The following is a 17001-nucleotide window of genomic DNA, read 5'->3' on the forward strand; positions in this document are numbered from 1 at the left end:
AGTAAACACAGAAACAACTTTATCATAGTTTAGACTTATTCAACAAACTATACAGTATAGTTTTTTCAGTCTCCACTGACTGTGCTGTGGTGATATGTTTGCTGTATACCTCCTTTGCAACAATGTACAATTTAAAATTATAGGAATGCTTTTGAAATAATTCTGCCTAAATTCTCCAGACTTATCTTTGGCCAAACTCTCTGACATGTATTGATTAACATATGTTTTATTTATGTACAAAGCCAAAGTTCTGTTTAAATTCGATGTATCTAGTGCACAAATCAACGTGTGGATTTCACATAAGATAAGAAAAAAGACAAAGTACAACGAGTCCACCAGTAGCAGGGTTCATTCAGTGTTAAATGTGAGTGTCCAGTAGGTAGGTGGGATGGATCTACTGTAGAGGTGATTGGACAGTCATCATGTGAGAAAATATTATAAAATGCACAGAAATCCTTGAAATCTGTTTGAAGTGCGCTAAACCGTTCCGCTTGTAACATATTAACATTTCAGCCATGAGTGGATGTCCGTATTTTCAACAGAAATTCGTGTATGTATTTTCAGTTTTTAACATTTTTAATTTGCGATTAATGCTAATTTTATAGGCACATTTCTCCTTAAATGTACATTCGGTCCAAATGCCTCTGGTGTTCATGTACTTGATGCAATTACAGTTCAACAAGTAAACAGCAAACAGAAGATGAAGATAATGATTCTCAGACTGGAGTTAACAAAGCCAGCAAAGGAGGTATTATCTATGGTGACTATCTGAAGGTAAACAAAACATTAAATGTTAATATTATTATCATGAGTTCAAATCATAAAATAAGACTGATACTAATTGCTTTTCCTATTATGATGTCATGAATAATTGATAAGCAATTCTGGAAGCTTAATGAAATGACCTGTATGTCTCAAACCCCATGCATTTCTAAGTATCACATTACTTTGAAAAGTTTATAATACAGGAATAACAATTAAACTTTTACATATCACATAAACTGAACTTGCTTCTGTGTGTTTTCATATTAAATAAATACTTGAGTCGAACTATTCACTGCTTCCTTTTTTGGTTTGCTTTCTTTGAAACGCATATTTTTCGTCATTCCCAGCTGGATAAAATCCTGACATCTCAGGTGCTTCAAAGTGAGCTGAAGGGAAACAAGATCCACGATGAACATCTGTTTATTGTCACACATCAAGGTGAGTCACACAAACACTCTAAACAGCCTTTGGGCAAATCAGTCTTAGCCTTATCCTCATCTCCAGTGAACGCCCCCCAAAAACAGCAGCCAAAATAGCTTATTTATCATTTTGAATGTTGAACTGCAGCCAAAATAAGTGAGAGTAAATCAAAAATTTAGACATAATGTTGAATTTAATCCATGTTTTCTATTGGCAACAATTTTTCAAGCATCCAACACTTCATATATATACATACATAAATTACTTAAAATGCAATGTACCAAGTACTCGACACCTATTTTGCTATTTTATGGAACATATACTGATACAATGTGTACCCTATAATGTACTGTATGTGTCTACCAAATGCATAAATGTAAATGTAAACATATAGTGCAGTGGTCCACCAGGTTGCCCACCACAGAGTCTGTGAGTTGCCCGCCAAAGCACATTTTATTAATAGCCTCAATTTGAATATTTATTTATTATATATATTTTATATTAGCTTGGCTGCTTTTATGTACACTCTAATGGCTGTGAATATTGGAAAGAACAAAATTGACCCAATGCTGGGTTGTTTTAACCCAACTGTTGGGTTATCATAACCCATGGTTGCATAACAACGTGACAATCCAACATTGGGTAATTTTTTTACAATATTTATGCATTATGGGTTCAACATAATTTAGGGTATGTGTTAATATTTTAAACGATAAAACATATCAAAAAGTAAAAAATAAATAAAATCAGCAAGTAAAAGAAAAAAGTTTGGAGTAGACTATATAAAAATAACAAACCCTCCAGATTGTTTGTGGTAGCCCTTGCTCACAAAAAAAGTTGAGACCCCTGCTGTAGTGTATTTAATCAATTGACACACGACATATTTAGTACCCAAAAATGGGTTTATTTTTCTTACACATCAATCAAAATGTATTTCTTAAATAACACACTATTAAAGAGCACCTATTGTCTGATTCACGTTTTTTATTTCCTTTGGTGCGTAAGTGTGTATTAGTACATGTTAACGATATGCAAACGGTACAAACCCCAAAGTATACGATGGCGTGAGTTATCGTCTCCAACGTAAATCTCTTTTTTGGACTACAGCAAACACACGGATTGTAGGCAACAGTTTACTTCCTGGGATTATACCTACCGATATTATCATAATTCCTCCCGCTTCGGACTCACAGTTTGTAAGTAAACTCCTGTTAGCAACCGAATCTTTCAAACATGGTAAGGAGCGTCACGTTTCCTGCTGACGTCAGAGGTATTCAGGCCAATCACAACATACAGATTAGCTGGCCAATCAGGGACACAGAGCTTTTCAAATCTGTGCGTTTCAGTGAAATCTGGAGCTAAAAAATTTACGATATGTGGAAAATAATGTGTTTTTTAACCATAAACCACACAAACACATTTTATTACACCAAACACACAAAATATATTTTTTTTTTGGCAATGACATAGGTGCTCTTTAAATAAATCTGCTATTGCTATGCTTATTCTTCTGAACTTCATATCTCCATAAGGTTTGCATGCATGACCTTTTGCATTTACCTGTAAGTGTAACAACTTTATATATGTAACCTAAAGAAATAATTAACTTATTCCTGTTCAATCGCAGCCTATGAACTGTGGTTTAAACAGGTGCTTTGGGAGCTGGACTCAGTGAGAGAAATCTTCATAAGTGGACATGTGAGTGGATCAAAACTAAACATGAAGCTTTTTGCTGGGTCTTAAGCCCGGGATACATTGCATGATTTTTGCCATCCTATTAGATCATTACTTTTTAGATCATTAGCTTATCACACTTTGCAACATGTATAGTTTCAACTTAGGTACGACAAGCATGTAGACTGTACGATGATGGCCCATTGAATCGGAGGCTTTGACAGCTGCGACACATGTTAGCGCAACTTCATCCGCATGCGCTACTGGTAAACAAACACTGGTGGAGAAAATAAATAAACAAAATACCAGTACACCCTTAGAAAGGATGTGTTAAAGGAATAGTTTACTCATTTTCAATGTTAAAATATGTTATTACCTTAACTAAGAATTATTGATACATCCCTCTATCATCTGTGTGCGTGCACATAAGCGCTGGAGCACGCTGCGACGCTTCGATAGCATTTAGCTTAGCCCCATTCATTCAATGGTACCATTTAGAGATAAAGTTAGAAGTGACCAAACACATCAACGTTTTTCCTATTTAAGACGAGTAGTTATACGAGCAAGTTTGGTGGTACAAAATAAAACGTAGCGCTTTTCTAAGCGGATTTAAAAGAGGAACTATATTTTATGGCGTAATAGCACTTTTGGGAGTACTTCGACTCGCCTGAAAAGTCCGCTCCCCTTCTCACTCTCATAATGGGAGAGGGAGGGTGTTACTGCGCCGAGTCGAAGTACTCCCAAAAGTGCTATTACGCCATAAAATATAGTTCCTCTTTTAAATCCGCTTAGAAAAGCGCTACGTTTTATTTTGTACCACCAAACTTGCTCGTGTAACTACTCGTCTTAAATAGGAAAAAACGTTGATGTGTTTGGTAACTTCTAACTTTATCTCTATATGGTACCAGTTAATGAATGGGGCTTATCTAAATGCTATCGAGGTGTCGGAGCGCGCTCCGGCGCTTGCGTGCGCGCGCACAGATGGTGGAGGGATGTGTCGGCGGTTCTTGGTTGAGGTAGTGACATATTTTAATATTGAAAATGAGTAAACTATTGCTTTAAGTTTTTTAATACATTATGTGTAATTTTAACATATTATGTGTAGTTGTGTGTTGATTTTGTGTTAAAATAAAACACAAGTTGTGTAAAAAGTAACACAAAATATGTTGTTTCAATAATAAAACAGAGATGGGTGTATTCTGCGACAACGCATTTAATGTGCTGTTTTTAACACATCTGTTCAAAGAGTGTACGCAGGTCGTAGCAGCAAACACACTGTCAGAAAACTATTGTAAGCTGTATTTGGTCGCAAGACCGGATAAACGTCTATCTTTGAACCTCTCACACTGTACGACATAGGATCACCGATTAAGAGCCACGATCACCAAAATCACGATTGTTTTATGATGCCACTCTTTCATCTGGGACAGCCAAAAATCGTGTATCCTGGGTTTTAGCGAATCAGTCTGTTAACGAATAATGAACAGCTGCAATGAATTGACTTAAAACACATTAATTCGAGTAGAAAAGTTTAATAAATAATACATAAAACAAATTCAAAACCATTTCAATGTAAATATAACACCTATTAAGGTTCCAAGCGGATTCAAGCTGTCAGTGAACAAAAAAAAAGAGACATTTGCTTCAGTGATGAATGGCTTTAATAAACTTCACTATTAATCCACAGCTAAGAAATTAAAGTAGTTTTTTAATTTGATGTCCTTCTATCAGACTCAACATTTTATACTGTTCTGCATTACTTAACGTATACCTGTTATGGTATAGACAATCCTATAGCTGTCAAAGCTTAGAAAATTAAAAGCTTTCAAGTGTTTGCAGTTGATAATAATCAACAGCAGAAATTACTCAACCATTTAATTAGTATTAAACATACTAAAGACTGCATTGCAGCATAAGACTGCCACCTTCAGTCCGGTTTAAGATATTTCAACCCTATATAACTCCACACTTAAATCACAGACAAGGATTTCTAGACATGAAAATAATACAACACGTACTGTATGTGATCACCTGTGCACATTTCTCCAGGTTCGTGATGAGAGGAACATGCTGAAAGTTAACACTCGCGTCCACAGGATTGTGATGATATTCAGACTATTGATTGATCAGTTTGCTGTTTTGGAAACCATGACCGCCTTAGACTTTTTTGACTTTAGGTAAGGCGTATTTAAAATGCTATTATTTCTGATAGTGCCAAAATAATTATCTGCATTACTGAAAACAAATTTAATTTACTAGATAAGAGAATATCTTGGACAAAATTGATATTGGAAATGCACTAACACTCAGGACATGAGATATAGCCAGCTCAATAAATAAGAGTTTAATGAGACTAATTTGTTAAATCAAAATCAATAATGTTTAAAAGAATTGAATTTTGCTCCATTGATCCGAGTGCTTTTGTGCAGGGAATATCTCTCGCCAGCTTCAGGTTTCCAAAGTCTACAATTTCGACTGCTGGAAAACAAGATTGGGGTGCCACACAACCAAAGGGTTCCCTATGACAGAAGGCATTACAGGGATAATTTCCGTGACCAGGAAAGCGAACAGCTCCTTCGCTCGGAGCAGGAATCCACTCTGCTTCAGTTAGTTGAGGTACATGACAAAATAACAAGAAACTAGCGTTAAAATTAAATATTAGCAGTCCAGTCATGAATATCATAGTAATGTTATGCAAATGAGAAAGTCAGTTTTAACCTACTAGACATTTTTACAGGTTATTGGTATTCATAAAGGAAAATGGTGCATAACCAGTTTTAATATGAAGTCAGGAATGAAATTACTGATTAACATTCTCATAAGCAATCAATGTTTCTCAGCAATGGCTGGAGAGAACCCCTGGCTTAGAGGAGGATGGTTTTAATTTTTGGGGGAAATTGCAAACCAATATCTTCAAGGGGCTCGAAGCCGAGAAAGAGAAAATCGAGGTTTGTGAAGAATCCCTTGGCAATTCTACCGTTGTAAGCGAATGAACGTGTCTAACAACTTGTTGGTTTTTAATAGCAAAAACCAGACTCCGAGATGAAAGAAGAGATGATGGCAGAGTTCATTAAGCATAAAGACACTTTCTTATCTCTCTTCGATGAGAAGAGACATGAACATTTACTAAGCACAGGTGAGCGAACCTCTGGAGATCTGCAGAGATAAAACGAAATGAAAGATGATCCTGTCTGTTACTTAAAAAGCGCTCTTCATTTCAAACCACAGTCATCTGAACTATCTTGTTATCCCTGTACAGGTCAGAGGAGGCTGTCCTATAAGGCATTACAGGGAGCCTTGATGATCTATTTTTACAGGTAGATGATATCAAAAAATGGTCCTTATAGCTGTCACTGGAGTAGTACCTTTTAAAAAGGTCCTATATGTACCATTTAAGTACAGATATGTAGACGTTTAGTACCAATATGTACCTTTAAAGGGGACATTTCACAAGACTTTTTTTTTAAATGTCAAATAAATCTTTGGTGTCTCCAGAGTACATATGTGAGGTTTTAGCTCAAAATACCATATAGATCATTTATAATAGCATGTTAAAATTGCCACTTTGTAGGTGTGCCGTTTTGTGTGTGTCCTTTAAAATGCAAATGAGCTGATGGCACTAAATGGTAGTGCTGTGGTTGGACTTATCCCCTTCTGACATCACAAGGGGAGCAAAATTTCAATTACCTATTTTTTTTACATTCTTCCATATAATAGTTCACCAAAACTAAGTTACTGGGTTGATCTTTTTCACATTTTCTAGGTTGATAGAAGCACTGGGGACCCAATTATAGCACTTAAACATGGAAAAGGTCTGATTTTCATATCATGTCCCCTTTAAACTACTAATATGCACTCTTTGGTACCTCTGAGGTATAATATGACCTTTTTAGGTGCATTTTTTAGGACCTTTTTAGCCTACTTTTTGCAAGGGGTATTGTCCCAGTGACAGCTTTTTGACAATTTTTTTCTGACAGTGTCCCATGGTATTAATCATACTTATAGTACGTGTTTTACTAGATCAAAAAAAGATCAAAAAACTGAACTTCTCTGTTGGTCTTCAGGGAGGAGCCTCGATTTCAGGTGCCTTTCCAGCTCCTGACGTCTCTGATGGACATTGACACCCTCATGACAAAATGGAGATGTATGTGACGCCATTTACAACTGAAAGCTGTTAAAAGTGCAATGTGGGACTTTTAGGAGTATCTTGTGACAGAAATGCAATATAATATACTATATTATCAGCAGTGTTGGGGGTAACGCATTACAAGTAACGTGCATTGCGCTATAATATTACTTTTCTAAAGTACATTACTTTATAAATGTACACATTAATATTTGAGTTACTTTTTTTTTAAGTAATGCAAGTTACTTTTCAGTTAAATTAATTAGATTTCAATGCACTGAATTAAACTGAGCGTATTAACATAGAATTACACACTCTATGCGTGAACAGTTTTAGTCAAAAATGGAGATGGCAGACCAGAGCTTGACATTTTTGCAATGGAAAATGCAATTTGTGAATGCAGAACTTCTCAGTCATAAAAAAACACCTGCAAAGTAAGAAAAAGTAACGCAAAAGTAACGTAAGCATTACTTTCCATGAAAAGTAAGTAACACAATTAGTTACTTTTTTGGGGGGGGGTAACTTAAAGGTGCAGTGTGTAATTTTTAGAAGGATCTCTTGACAGAAATTCATAATAATTTACAAAACTGAATTATCAGGGATGTATAAAGTCCTTACATAATGAACCGTTATGTGTTTATTACATTAGAACGAGACCTTTTTATCTACATACAAAGAGGGTCCCCTTACATGGAAGTCGGCATTTTGTGCCGCCAGAAGCCCTTAACGGACAATTTTTTTACTAAGTTGTCTCCGACGATGACATGTTTGCTCGGTGGCAGCTACCGTAGCTTCTCTATGTGTTTCAAAAGCGAGGGGTGAGCAGTGGACTATGCCGTTGGTTGCAATTCGCAACCTCACCACTAGATGCCGCTAAAATTTACACACTGCACCTTTAATATTGTAATGCATTACTTATAAAAGTTACATTTTCCCAACACTGATTATCAGTGTTGTATATTAAAGACCTCTATAATGGTCCTATATAATGAACTGTTGCCATTTTTATCTACATACACCGCAGGTCCCCTTAAATGAAAGTCGCCGCCATGTTTCTAAAAAAATTTCCATAGATTTCCACAGGTTGTCTCAGATGATGACATGTTTGTCCCGTGGCAGCTACTGTAGCTTCACTATGCGTTTCGAAATTGAGGGGTGAGCTGTGGACTGAGCTTTTCTTTGCCGTTTCCAATCTTACCACTAGATGCTGCTAAAAAACCCACATTGGACCTTAACGCTGACCGTCTTTTAAAAAAATAATTTTCAACATTAAAATACATTTTTGTTGCACATTGTCGCACCTCCTCATGCTTTTCTTGTTTAATTTACACCCCACATTTCTCTCAGACAACCATGTGTGTATGGTGCACAGAATGATTGGCAGTAAAGCTGGAACAGGCGGCTCATCCGGATACCAATACCTGCGTTCCACTGTCAGGTAAGCCAGGTCATTATAAACAATCATCTGTTCGAATTAACCTTTTATTACAACTATCTGCATGCTTGGTTTGCATATTGGCGTGAATCACAGACCATCTCCTAAATGCAAACCACAGAACATGATTTGATAAGTCTTATTTCATTACAACAATTATTTTGCCAGTGATCGCTACAAGGTATTTGTGGATCTGTTTAACCTGGCCACCTTCCTGGTTCCAAGAAACTGGATACCCAAGCTGAACCCGAATGAGCACAGCTTTCTGTACACTGCTGAATGCTGTGACAGCTCCTACTGCAGCAGCGATGACTCAGATTAAAGCCATGGCACAGTGGGCAGTGTGTTACCAGTGGGATTCACAGGTTTAAAGGAACACTCCAGTTTTTTTGGAAGTGGGCTCGTTTTCCAGCTCCCCTAGAGGTAAACATTTTATTTTTGCTGTTTTGGAATCCATTCAGCTGATCTCCGGGTCTGGCGCTGCCACTTTTGGCATGGCTTAGCATGATCCATTGAATCTGATTAGACCATTGGCATCGCACAAAAAATAACCAAAGTGTTTAGATATTTTTCTTATTTAAAACTAGACTCTTCTGTATTTACATTGTGTACTAAGTCCGACGGAAAATGAAAAGTTGCGATTTTCTAGGCAGATATGGCTAGGAACTATACTCTCATTCTGGCGTAATAATCAACGACTTTGCTGCTGTAACATGACTGCAGCGGGCGCAATGATGTTGCTCAGTGCCTGAAAGTAGTCCCCTGCTAATGAAAGATACCAAGGGGACTATTTTTGGGTGCTGCGTGGTATCATTGAGCATGCTGCACCCATGGTACGGCAGCAAAGTCAAAATATATCGAAATATCAAAACTCTTTGGTTATTTTTTGGCGTCATGCTAAATGGTCTAATCAGATTCAATGGATTGTTGTAGGCTGTGCTGGAAGTGGTGGCGCCGGCCCTGGAGGTCGGCTGAATGGATTTCAAAATGGTGGAAATCAAGTTTGGCTCTGGGGGACCTGGAGGATGGGCCTATTTTCAAGGAAGGTGGAGTGTCCCTTTAAGTCTGGTTTGTGTCATATCCAAGGTGAAGAAAATTGTTATATCATTCTTACCAGGGGTAATATTTCTGTCATCGTTTTGTGTTTTAAAGAAGTATATAACGTCAATATAATGGTAAAATGAGAGGGCTGAATTTACAAGAGATGGCACGAAAATGCCTTCATCATTGAGACTGTTGATGCACTCGTGTATATACTGTCAATATAATGTCATATAACAAATACATGTAAGAAGATTAAACAATTTTTATGTTGTAAATAAAGATTACACACATGATAATACATATAAATAGATCTTGTGTATTAAGAGAAAACAAAACCTGTCAAAGTGTTGAATACAAAAGTTTATTTACTAGAAATACACGTCAAAGTGTTCTTAAAATGCACCAAATATAAAATAGGTAAACATCTACTATATATAGAGAGAAGTAGATTCAAAAGAATCTAAAGTCTGTAGTAATCAAATGGTTAAGAACAATTTATGGCTTTGTTTAGTATTAACATATACAGTGGGGTCTTAAAAATGTCAATGCATTACTGTACAAGCAAACTATCAAACCAAGTGACATCTATAAACATATACTACAGCTTTTCTCAGAACTTCACTTTTCACAGCAATTTTTGCAGTGACCTTTAACCAAGGTTGGTCTTGAAGTCACTTTTAGTGGATATATGATAAAGTTCCCTTTATGTTGACACACCAGTCCTAGCAGACTAACCTCAAACACACTTTCTCTTCATTTACTCTTTCTATTGTGCTATCATTTGACAAATTAAACTTAACTGTGTAAAATGGTACTTAAAATGTATGCAACATTTCCTTAAATTAAAGGACACAGTGTTTATATTTTGTTATATAATGCAAAGAGCTACATACATTTTTAATCATGCCTCCTATGCTTTCTGGGGCAACAGTATACATCACATTATCTTCTGTGAGTTAACTGTGTGCCCTATGCCAGTGCAATGTCATGCAAATAAAATAAAAGTTAGATGTTTCCTGAGAATTTGACAACCTTTAAAAAAAGTTGCCTTTGTGTGTCTGTTTCATAACTAAGAAAAACAATTGGAGAAGTGGTGTCTAGTGGCTTTTGCATTTGAGCTCCTCAATTGCTCTGACTCAGAAATGATTTCGGGCTACATTAGAAATATGGGGAATTAACAAGAACATTTACTTTGAAACCAAGAGGAAACAGGATTTGTTTGCCACATGAGAATGTTTAAAATTGACAACAGCTGCATTCAAAACTAGAGACAGATTATTATCCTAAGGCTAATATTTTATAATAAGTCTCTGTAGTATTAAGATTGTTAACACAATTATACAAAAACAGCAGCAACACTGTCTGCAATGCCTAGAAAAAGAAAACAAAACATAAAAAATATATAAGTCACTGTATAACTTTTGAAATTGAATATTTATTTATATCTGACAATGCAAATCATTTAAAAATGTATCAAAACAACCCCAATTCATCACTTCCTAAAGATCTGATATGAATTAAACATGAACTGGCTGACATTTATTTCTTGATCTTTACACCCGTGACATTATTTTGCCCATCATTTGTCAACATCCATAGAAGTGTCAGTACTTCATGAATATTTATTAAGAAGACAATCACAAATTTCCTATTAATAGAGTGGCAAACACTGTATTGTTTGAGTTACTTTTATGACGATCAACACAATAAAGGAATTTACTCACTAGACAAACTTACCACACATGTTGTCCCACATTTTTATGTAAACATAGCCATTATCGCCCCATGAGGTCCCCCACGAATTGCGTACTATCCAATATGGGACATCCCCTAAAGAAACAAGAGATTACACTTACACCTGCTTTTCTTTAAATATAAATAGAATAAAGCAGCGTATAAATTATACAAAATAATATATTAAAAAAGCTGTATTGTTTACAGTTTCGCTTCAGCTTATAGTGTGACACGATGTTAATTCCTCTCCTTGAAAGTACTCAATTCAAACAAGTAAACAAACAGAAGAAAAAAATCTACATTTCTCCAACAGCTTAACTGGAAGAGCACTGTGTTATCAACACAAAGGCCACAGGTTTGATCCCTGGAGAACACACTTATTTAAGAAAATGTATGCAAAGTAAGTTGCTTTGGATAAAAGGGTCTGCCAAATGCAGAAATGTAAATGAAACCCTTAGCATGCAGCATACAAATACAGCCACCGACAGGCTTTCTAGATGCTGGAATAGAGCCAGTGTTTGTTCAATTTTGTGTCCTTGACAAGATGATATACATGAAGGACAGCTTTTTGAGCTTTTTATGCTCTGTAGCACAAGCAAAGAGTGTTTAACGGTCTGTGTGTGTATGTGTGTGTGTACCTGTGGTATCATAGCCAATGATCAGTACAGCGTGGTTGGCATTATGACTGGAGCAGTGATGTTGAATGATTCCACCCAGATAATCCTGCCAGCTGATAGCATCCACAATGACAACAAGAGGTCCCGTCTCTACAAGTGTACTTATTATCCTCTCCTCCAATCCACTAAAACACAATTTTAATTCCATTGTTAGATAATACTTTATATGCTTTATATACCATTTAAATGTTACAATGTTAAAATGCATTAGTCTTGCACTGACATATCTTACAATATATCAGTGTCATTTGGTTTAATATGCACACTAGTTTTCTTTTTTTTTGTAAAAAAATAATTAAAATTTAAAACTAGACTCTTCTGTATTTACATTGTGTACTAAGTCCGACGGAAAATGAAAAGTTGCGATTTTCTAGGCAGATATGGCTAGGAACTATACTCTCATTCTGGCGTAATAATCAACGACTTTGCTGCTGTAACATGACTGCAGCGGGCGCAATGATGTTGCTCAGTGCCTGAAAGTAGTCCCCTGCTAATGAAAGATACCAAGGGGACTATTTTTGGGTGCTGCGTGGTATCATTGGGCATGCTGCACCCATGGTACGGCAGCAAAGTCAAAATATATCGAAATATCAAAATGCACACGTTTTTTTTTTTTTTAGAAAAATAGTTAAAATGTCCCAATACAAGTAAAGCCTAAGTGTGGACAACTCTAAATCCTGTCTGAGAACCAACCCACACCACAAACCAGCCAGAACTTGTTTGCTGTCCAGACTCACTGAAAAACTGGTGTAATGGTACAAATTTATCCTTGTTCTGTGATGTGACATGTAGACATGTTTGTTTGGGTCTGTAATGCCTTAGAAGCTTCCTTAAAACCTCTCTCAGAAAGCTCTATTAGTGTGGGGGATTTTAAACAAGTGGTTTTGCACCTATTTGACTCCCCCTACTGGCTTAACTTGCAATCTCATTACTAATTGGCTGACTTTGCTGCCACTCAAAATATGTAGCCAATTATTTTAAAGTGGATGGGCAGTTAGATGCCTGTGATGTCATAAGCATCAGTTTTTCAGATTGGGACGTTTTCTGGCTGACATTTCTAAAAGAGGAATTTCTATGAGACTGAGATGTTTGGCACTTTTTGTATGTTTGTGAATGTGGGTACACTACCATTATTCAACAAAGACAAGGTAAAAATGGTTTTTCATTCTCTGTCCCCTTTGAAGTAAAATCTTACTCATACCACAAGATTTCAGTATTTTATGGTTTGTCACATAGTAAAGACACAGTGGCAGCCGCAGAGTGACACCTGACACATTTATGACAAGGAAACACAGCTTATAAGTACTTTATATGGTAACATAACCAAAGGTATGTGAACTTTGCGAATCTACAGTCAGTGGCCGTACTGTACGTGACCCTGAGATGCAAACAAAGTTGATAAGCACATATAAGTAAAAATAAAACATTGACCCCATCTCAGCTGACTTTCAACCTTGAATTTTAACAGTACATATAGAGTCCATCAGGGTCAATGCAGAACTTAACTCTTCCCCTGCCATTAACAAGTATCTTGTCAATTAGGAGAAAACGCTTCCCTGCCAATGACGAGTTTTTACGGCCATGTTTCCGCTATTATCCACTAGGTGGTGCTCTTACCCAACTTATAAGACACTGAAGCATCCACGTATCTAAAAAACAGCAATAACTCTGTGTGTGTTTGGTAATCAAAATTTGGTATTCTTTCATTTGATATATTGCATGTTTATATATTTTAAAATAACATTTTCTGGAAGGCATTAAACTTTTGTGAAAATCATAAAAAATGCTGCCGCTGGCTGGCAACTTATTTTAAAAATGCTGTCGGGGAAAGAGTTAATCTATCAGTTGATTTAAAAGTCAAGTAGTCTTTACTTTATCCTTACCTATAGTCATAAGCCGAGTAATTCTTCAGCAGCACTCCATCGTGAGTCTGAGAAAAATACTGGCAAATCCCAGCAACAGCTTTGTAGGGATACTCCACCTGGTTTACTAACTTTACCTTAGTCTGTATTGAGAAATGCAAAGCATCAACAAGCTAGAATTTATTCAGAGTATAACATCACAAAAAGGAGAGAGAGAGAGAGAGAGAGAGAAAGAGAGAGAGAGAGAGACAGAGAGAGAGAGAGAGAGAGACAGAGAGAGAGAGAGAGAGAGAGGGGGGGATTTTAAAAGCAAATGAAGAAAGTAATTTTATACCTTCATGAGCCAGTACAGAGCTTCAACAGGAGATCCACCATTGCAGCCATTGTTACTGTAAGAACAGTCTATAACTTCCTGTACACTGAGCTCCTGTAGTTTTCCACTACGCGAAGCAGATACGGATTCAATGGCCCCAACCACACTAAAAGCCCAGCATCCTCCACACTACAAGAAAACAATAAGAAATGTGCTGTGATACAAAGGAAAGTTTTTTTTGTATTTGTTTGTGTTGTGAGTATGGATGCACCGATTGGAAAATTCATGGCCGAAGCAGAATAAAATGAAATATTTTCTCATGATTCTAATTATTTAGCAAGTTTACTCACCATTGCACAAGTTACATTTAGAATGTCTTTTTAACTACATTTATTTTACATTATTATTTAAAATTGAATTTTTTTACATTCCAGCAGTCATTATAAGTTTTTTTTACACCTGGTCACTTCTCTGATCAGATAGCTATAGATAGACTTGTTAAAACTGTTCCATTTTCATTCGACCACATAAATGAGTCTTGGCTAAACGGATATTAAAGCAACATTATGTAGTTTTGTTTTACCTTTAAATAATGTCTCTAAAATTATTTCAGTGATAGAACAACTTTTAACTGGACAAATTGTACTGTTGCTGCAACCTGAGCAGCCTCCTAGCTGCTACAAGCACACTCTGAAAGTGGCGGTGGAGGGTAGGAAACACAGCCCTGCCCCTCCCCCTGCCTGCAGAAGAGTATCTGATACCAGGCACTGTTGCGCTTTTCAGCCACATGGGGGAGCTGTAAGTCATTTTTACATGGAAACTACATAGTGTTGCTTTAATCTGATCGTCTATTCCCACCCAAAATGCAAATGACCTACTCATTACTCTGCCTTAAGAAACAACGTTTATATATCACTGTATGTTGAGCAGCGGACGCGCGCCTGTGTGCACGGTCAAGCACGAGAAAAGAGAGAAAGAGAGACGGGAGCAAGATTGACAGGAGATGACAGAGGAAAAATCGCTCAACAAAGTGGTCTAACAAACAGCTTATTGTTTATACACGCTTTATTTCTCATTAAATATAAGCGTGTTTATCATTGTAGGACTTTACTGGTTTAGGAAGTTTTTATTACACACTGCAGCTGCTCTATGACATGAAATAAAGAGCTAAAGTCTCTCCGTGCTTGTGAATTCAGCAGACAAATACCCAGGACTGCTGCCGTATCTTTCTCATACACTGCATGGTGTTTAGGATATTTTCATTTTAGGTGATAAATGAAACTTGTAGTACTGCGTTTTCGCGTCTTTCTCTGACACTTTAAAATGCTTATGTTTGAGCATTTGCACACCTCACTCTCTGCTGGTCGCGTCATCAAAGAGCTTATTATTCTGTAACATTTATTCAGCCTTTTCACTTTTTCGGCTGAATAAAAAATGTGTTTTTTTGCTATTTTTGGCTGACAAAAATTCGGTGCATCCCTAGTTGTGAGAATTTGCAACGTTTTTTTTTTTTTTTGTATTTGTTTGTGTTGTGAAGATTTGCAACACGCTTCTGTATTTGTTCGTTTTGCGAGTATCTGCAAGCGCATGTGTTGCCAAACTGATGTTTTCTTGATTTGCTGATGTTTTTTTCTATTTGCGTTTTCTTTCGTTGCAGTGCAGTGACCCCTGTCGGCCAACGTAGTATAGGCCTGAAGGAATATAAAGCCCACTCTCTCATCTAGTTTTTAACATTTAATGTGCTTTTATATATCTACAACCTACCCCCTCCTGGTTTTTGACTGGTCCAACAACTCCATGGTCCCTCCAATCAAACTTTACTGGATACCTTGTCTTAACACGGATGTCGGGCCTGGTGGGGTCAAGCTTTGGAGCAGTATGAGCCTGGAGTGTGAGATAGCGTTCTGGAAAACCAAAGGGTACAGTCAGTTCCTCTCAGGAATAAAAACATCCATCTGTAGGTGGTCTATAACAGTCTTACCTTTAAACTGTTTAGGAGATAAATCAGAGAACTGGTTGATTCCGTATCTAGCAGAGAAGTTTGATTTCTTCAGCACTTCAGAGTTCAAATGCGCGTGTCTCTTAAGTGAATCCTGCAAGGAAACAAAATAAAACCTGCAATACATTTGAAGCACGAGCTCGGTGAGATGTTTGTAACTCGAGGAAACGATCGTGTCTTATGACATAACGTGACTGAAACTACATTCATACTGGCGTATCCTGTCATTTTTAAATGACATGTTACAGATCGTTTGCTTTAATGATAGTCTCTCAGAATCACATTTTTACTGTCCGCATAATCCACACCTGTTCTTTGGCAAATACTTCAGTGCAGCAGTTGTGCCCCCTTATGAAAATTGGTGGGCAAACCATAGTTTTACAAATATCATGGTTAACGTTATATTATGGTTACTAAGACAGCGTCAACTTTGTGGTCAGTCGCTATGGTAAACACTACAACTAAACTAAGGTTACTGTATAACCGTGTTTAATTTAACAGTTACGTAAAGGCCAAAACGAGGAACTCCTTATTTCCCTGAACCTTTGATAAAGAGTAACAATTATGAATATAATCTAATATCTGATTGTGTCTCGTGAGGTGTTATGCTCACTGCCTATCTGAAGCTCGATCAGCAGTCAACTACTATACAACGATTTTTTATTTGATCAATAAACATACCTGGAAATTGATCAGACTCTGGTTGAATTCATTGCTGTCGTAGTTTCGGCTATACAGTTGTTGATAAGCCCTAAATCGCCCTTCCGTCTGATATTTCTCGCTTATTTCGACAGTGTCTGATCCTTTCAGCAGTTGACAGTAAAGCACAAAGCCAACAAATGTTATCGTTAACGCCATTAAGTTTCTACATGGCACAGTCTGCTTTCAAAACTTTCATTTCGGCGACAGATTGGCCGTTTCTATATCGAAAGGCTGCGCCCTCCGGAGGTCG

At 36.9% G+C, this 17001-nt stretch overlaps 2 protein-coding genes across 2 annotated transcripts; one reads left to right on the top strand and one right to left on the bottom strand.

The window, feature by feature from the left end:
- Positions 1 to 396: 396 nt before the first annotated feature.
- On the top strand, positions 397 to 9762 carry tdo2a (tryptophan 2,3-dioxygenase a). Its single transcript, XM_055179068.2, has 12 exons — positions 397 to 550; positions 675 to 774; positions 1113 to 1203; positions 2813 to 2883; positions 4909 to 5036; positions 5289 to 5475; positions 5700 to 5807; positions 5884 to 5995; positions 6119 to 6176; positions 6924 to 7003; positions 8333 to 8423; positions 8589 to 9762. The coding sequence occupies exons 1-12, from the start codon at positions 516 to 518 to the stop codon at positions 8740 to 8742; spliced, it is 1215 nt and encodes a 404-aa protein (XP_055035043.2). The 5' UTR covers positions 397 to 515; the 3' UTR covers positions 8743 to 9762.
- Positions 9763 to 9809: 47 nt separating this feature from the next.
- ctso (cathepsin O) lies at positions 9810 to 17001 on the bottom strand. The gene is made up of 8 exons (XM_055179069.2): positions 16731 to 17001; positions 16032 to 16143; positions 15815 to 15954; positions 14072 to 14239; positions 13759 to 13880; positions 11837 to 12000; positions 11202 to 11294; positions 9810 to 10835 (listed from the first exon to the last, which is right to left on the bottom strand). Exons 1-8 carry the CDS (start codon positions 16905 to 16907, stop codon positions 10801 to 10803), a joined length of 1011 nt encoding a protein of 336 aa, XP_055035044.2. The 5' UTR covers positions 16908 to 17001; the 3' UTR covers positions 9810 to 10800.

The sequence above is a fragment of the Misgurnus anguillicaudatus genome, chromosome 16 (assembly GCF_027580225.2).
Source record: "Misgurnus anguillicaudatus chromosome 16, ASM2758022v2, whole genome shotgun sequence".
In the NCBI taxonomy this organism is placed as follows: Eukaryota; Metazoa; Chordata; class Actinopteri; order Cypriniformes; family Cobitidae; genus Misgurnus; species Misgurnus anguillicaudatus.

Bases quoted from the DNA above. Each gene is read 5' to 3' on its own strand.
- tdo2a (XM_055179068.2), top strand. From the start codon at position 516: ATGAGTGGATGTCCGTATTTTCAACAGAAATTCGT. The intron at 5,037-5,288 runs GTAAGGCGTATT...GCTTTTGTGCAG, and splicing joins TTAGACTTTTTTGACTTTAG to GGAATATCTCTCGCCAGCTT. The intron at 7,004-8,332 runs GTATGTGACGCC...CATTTCTCTCAG, and splicing joins CCTCATGACAAAATGGAGAT to ACAACCATGTGTGTATGGTG.
- ctso (XM_055179069.2), bottom strand. From the start codon at position 16,907: ATGGCGTTAACGATAACATTTGTTGGCTTTGTGCTTTACTGTCAACTG. The intron at 16,144-16,730 runs GTATGTTTATTG...GTTTCCTTGCAG, and splicing joins AGAGTCTGATCAATTTCCAG to GATTCACTTAAGAGACACGC. The intron at 14,240-15,814 runs GTAGGTTGTAGA...GTTTTCTTGTAG, and splicing joins CAGTCAAAAACCAGGAGGGG to TGTGGAGGATGCTGGGCTTT.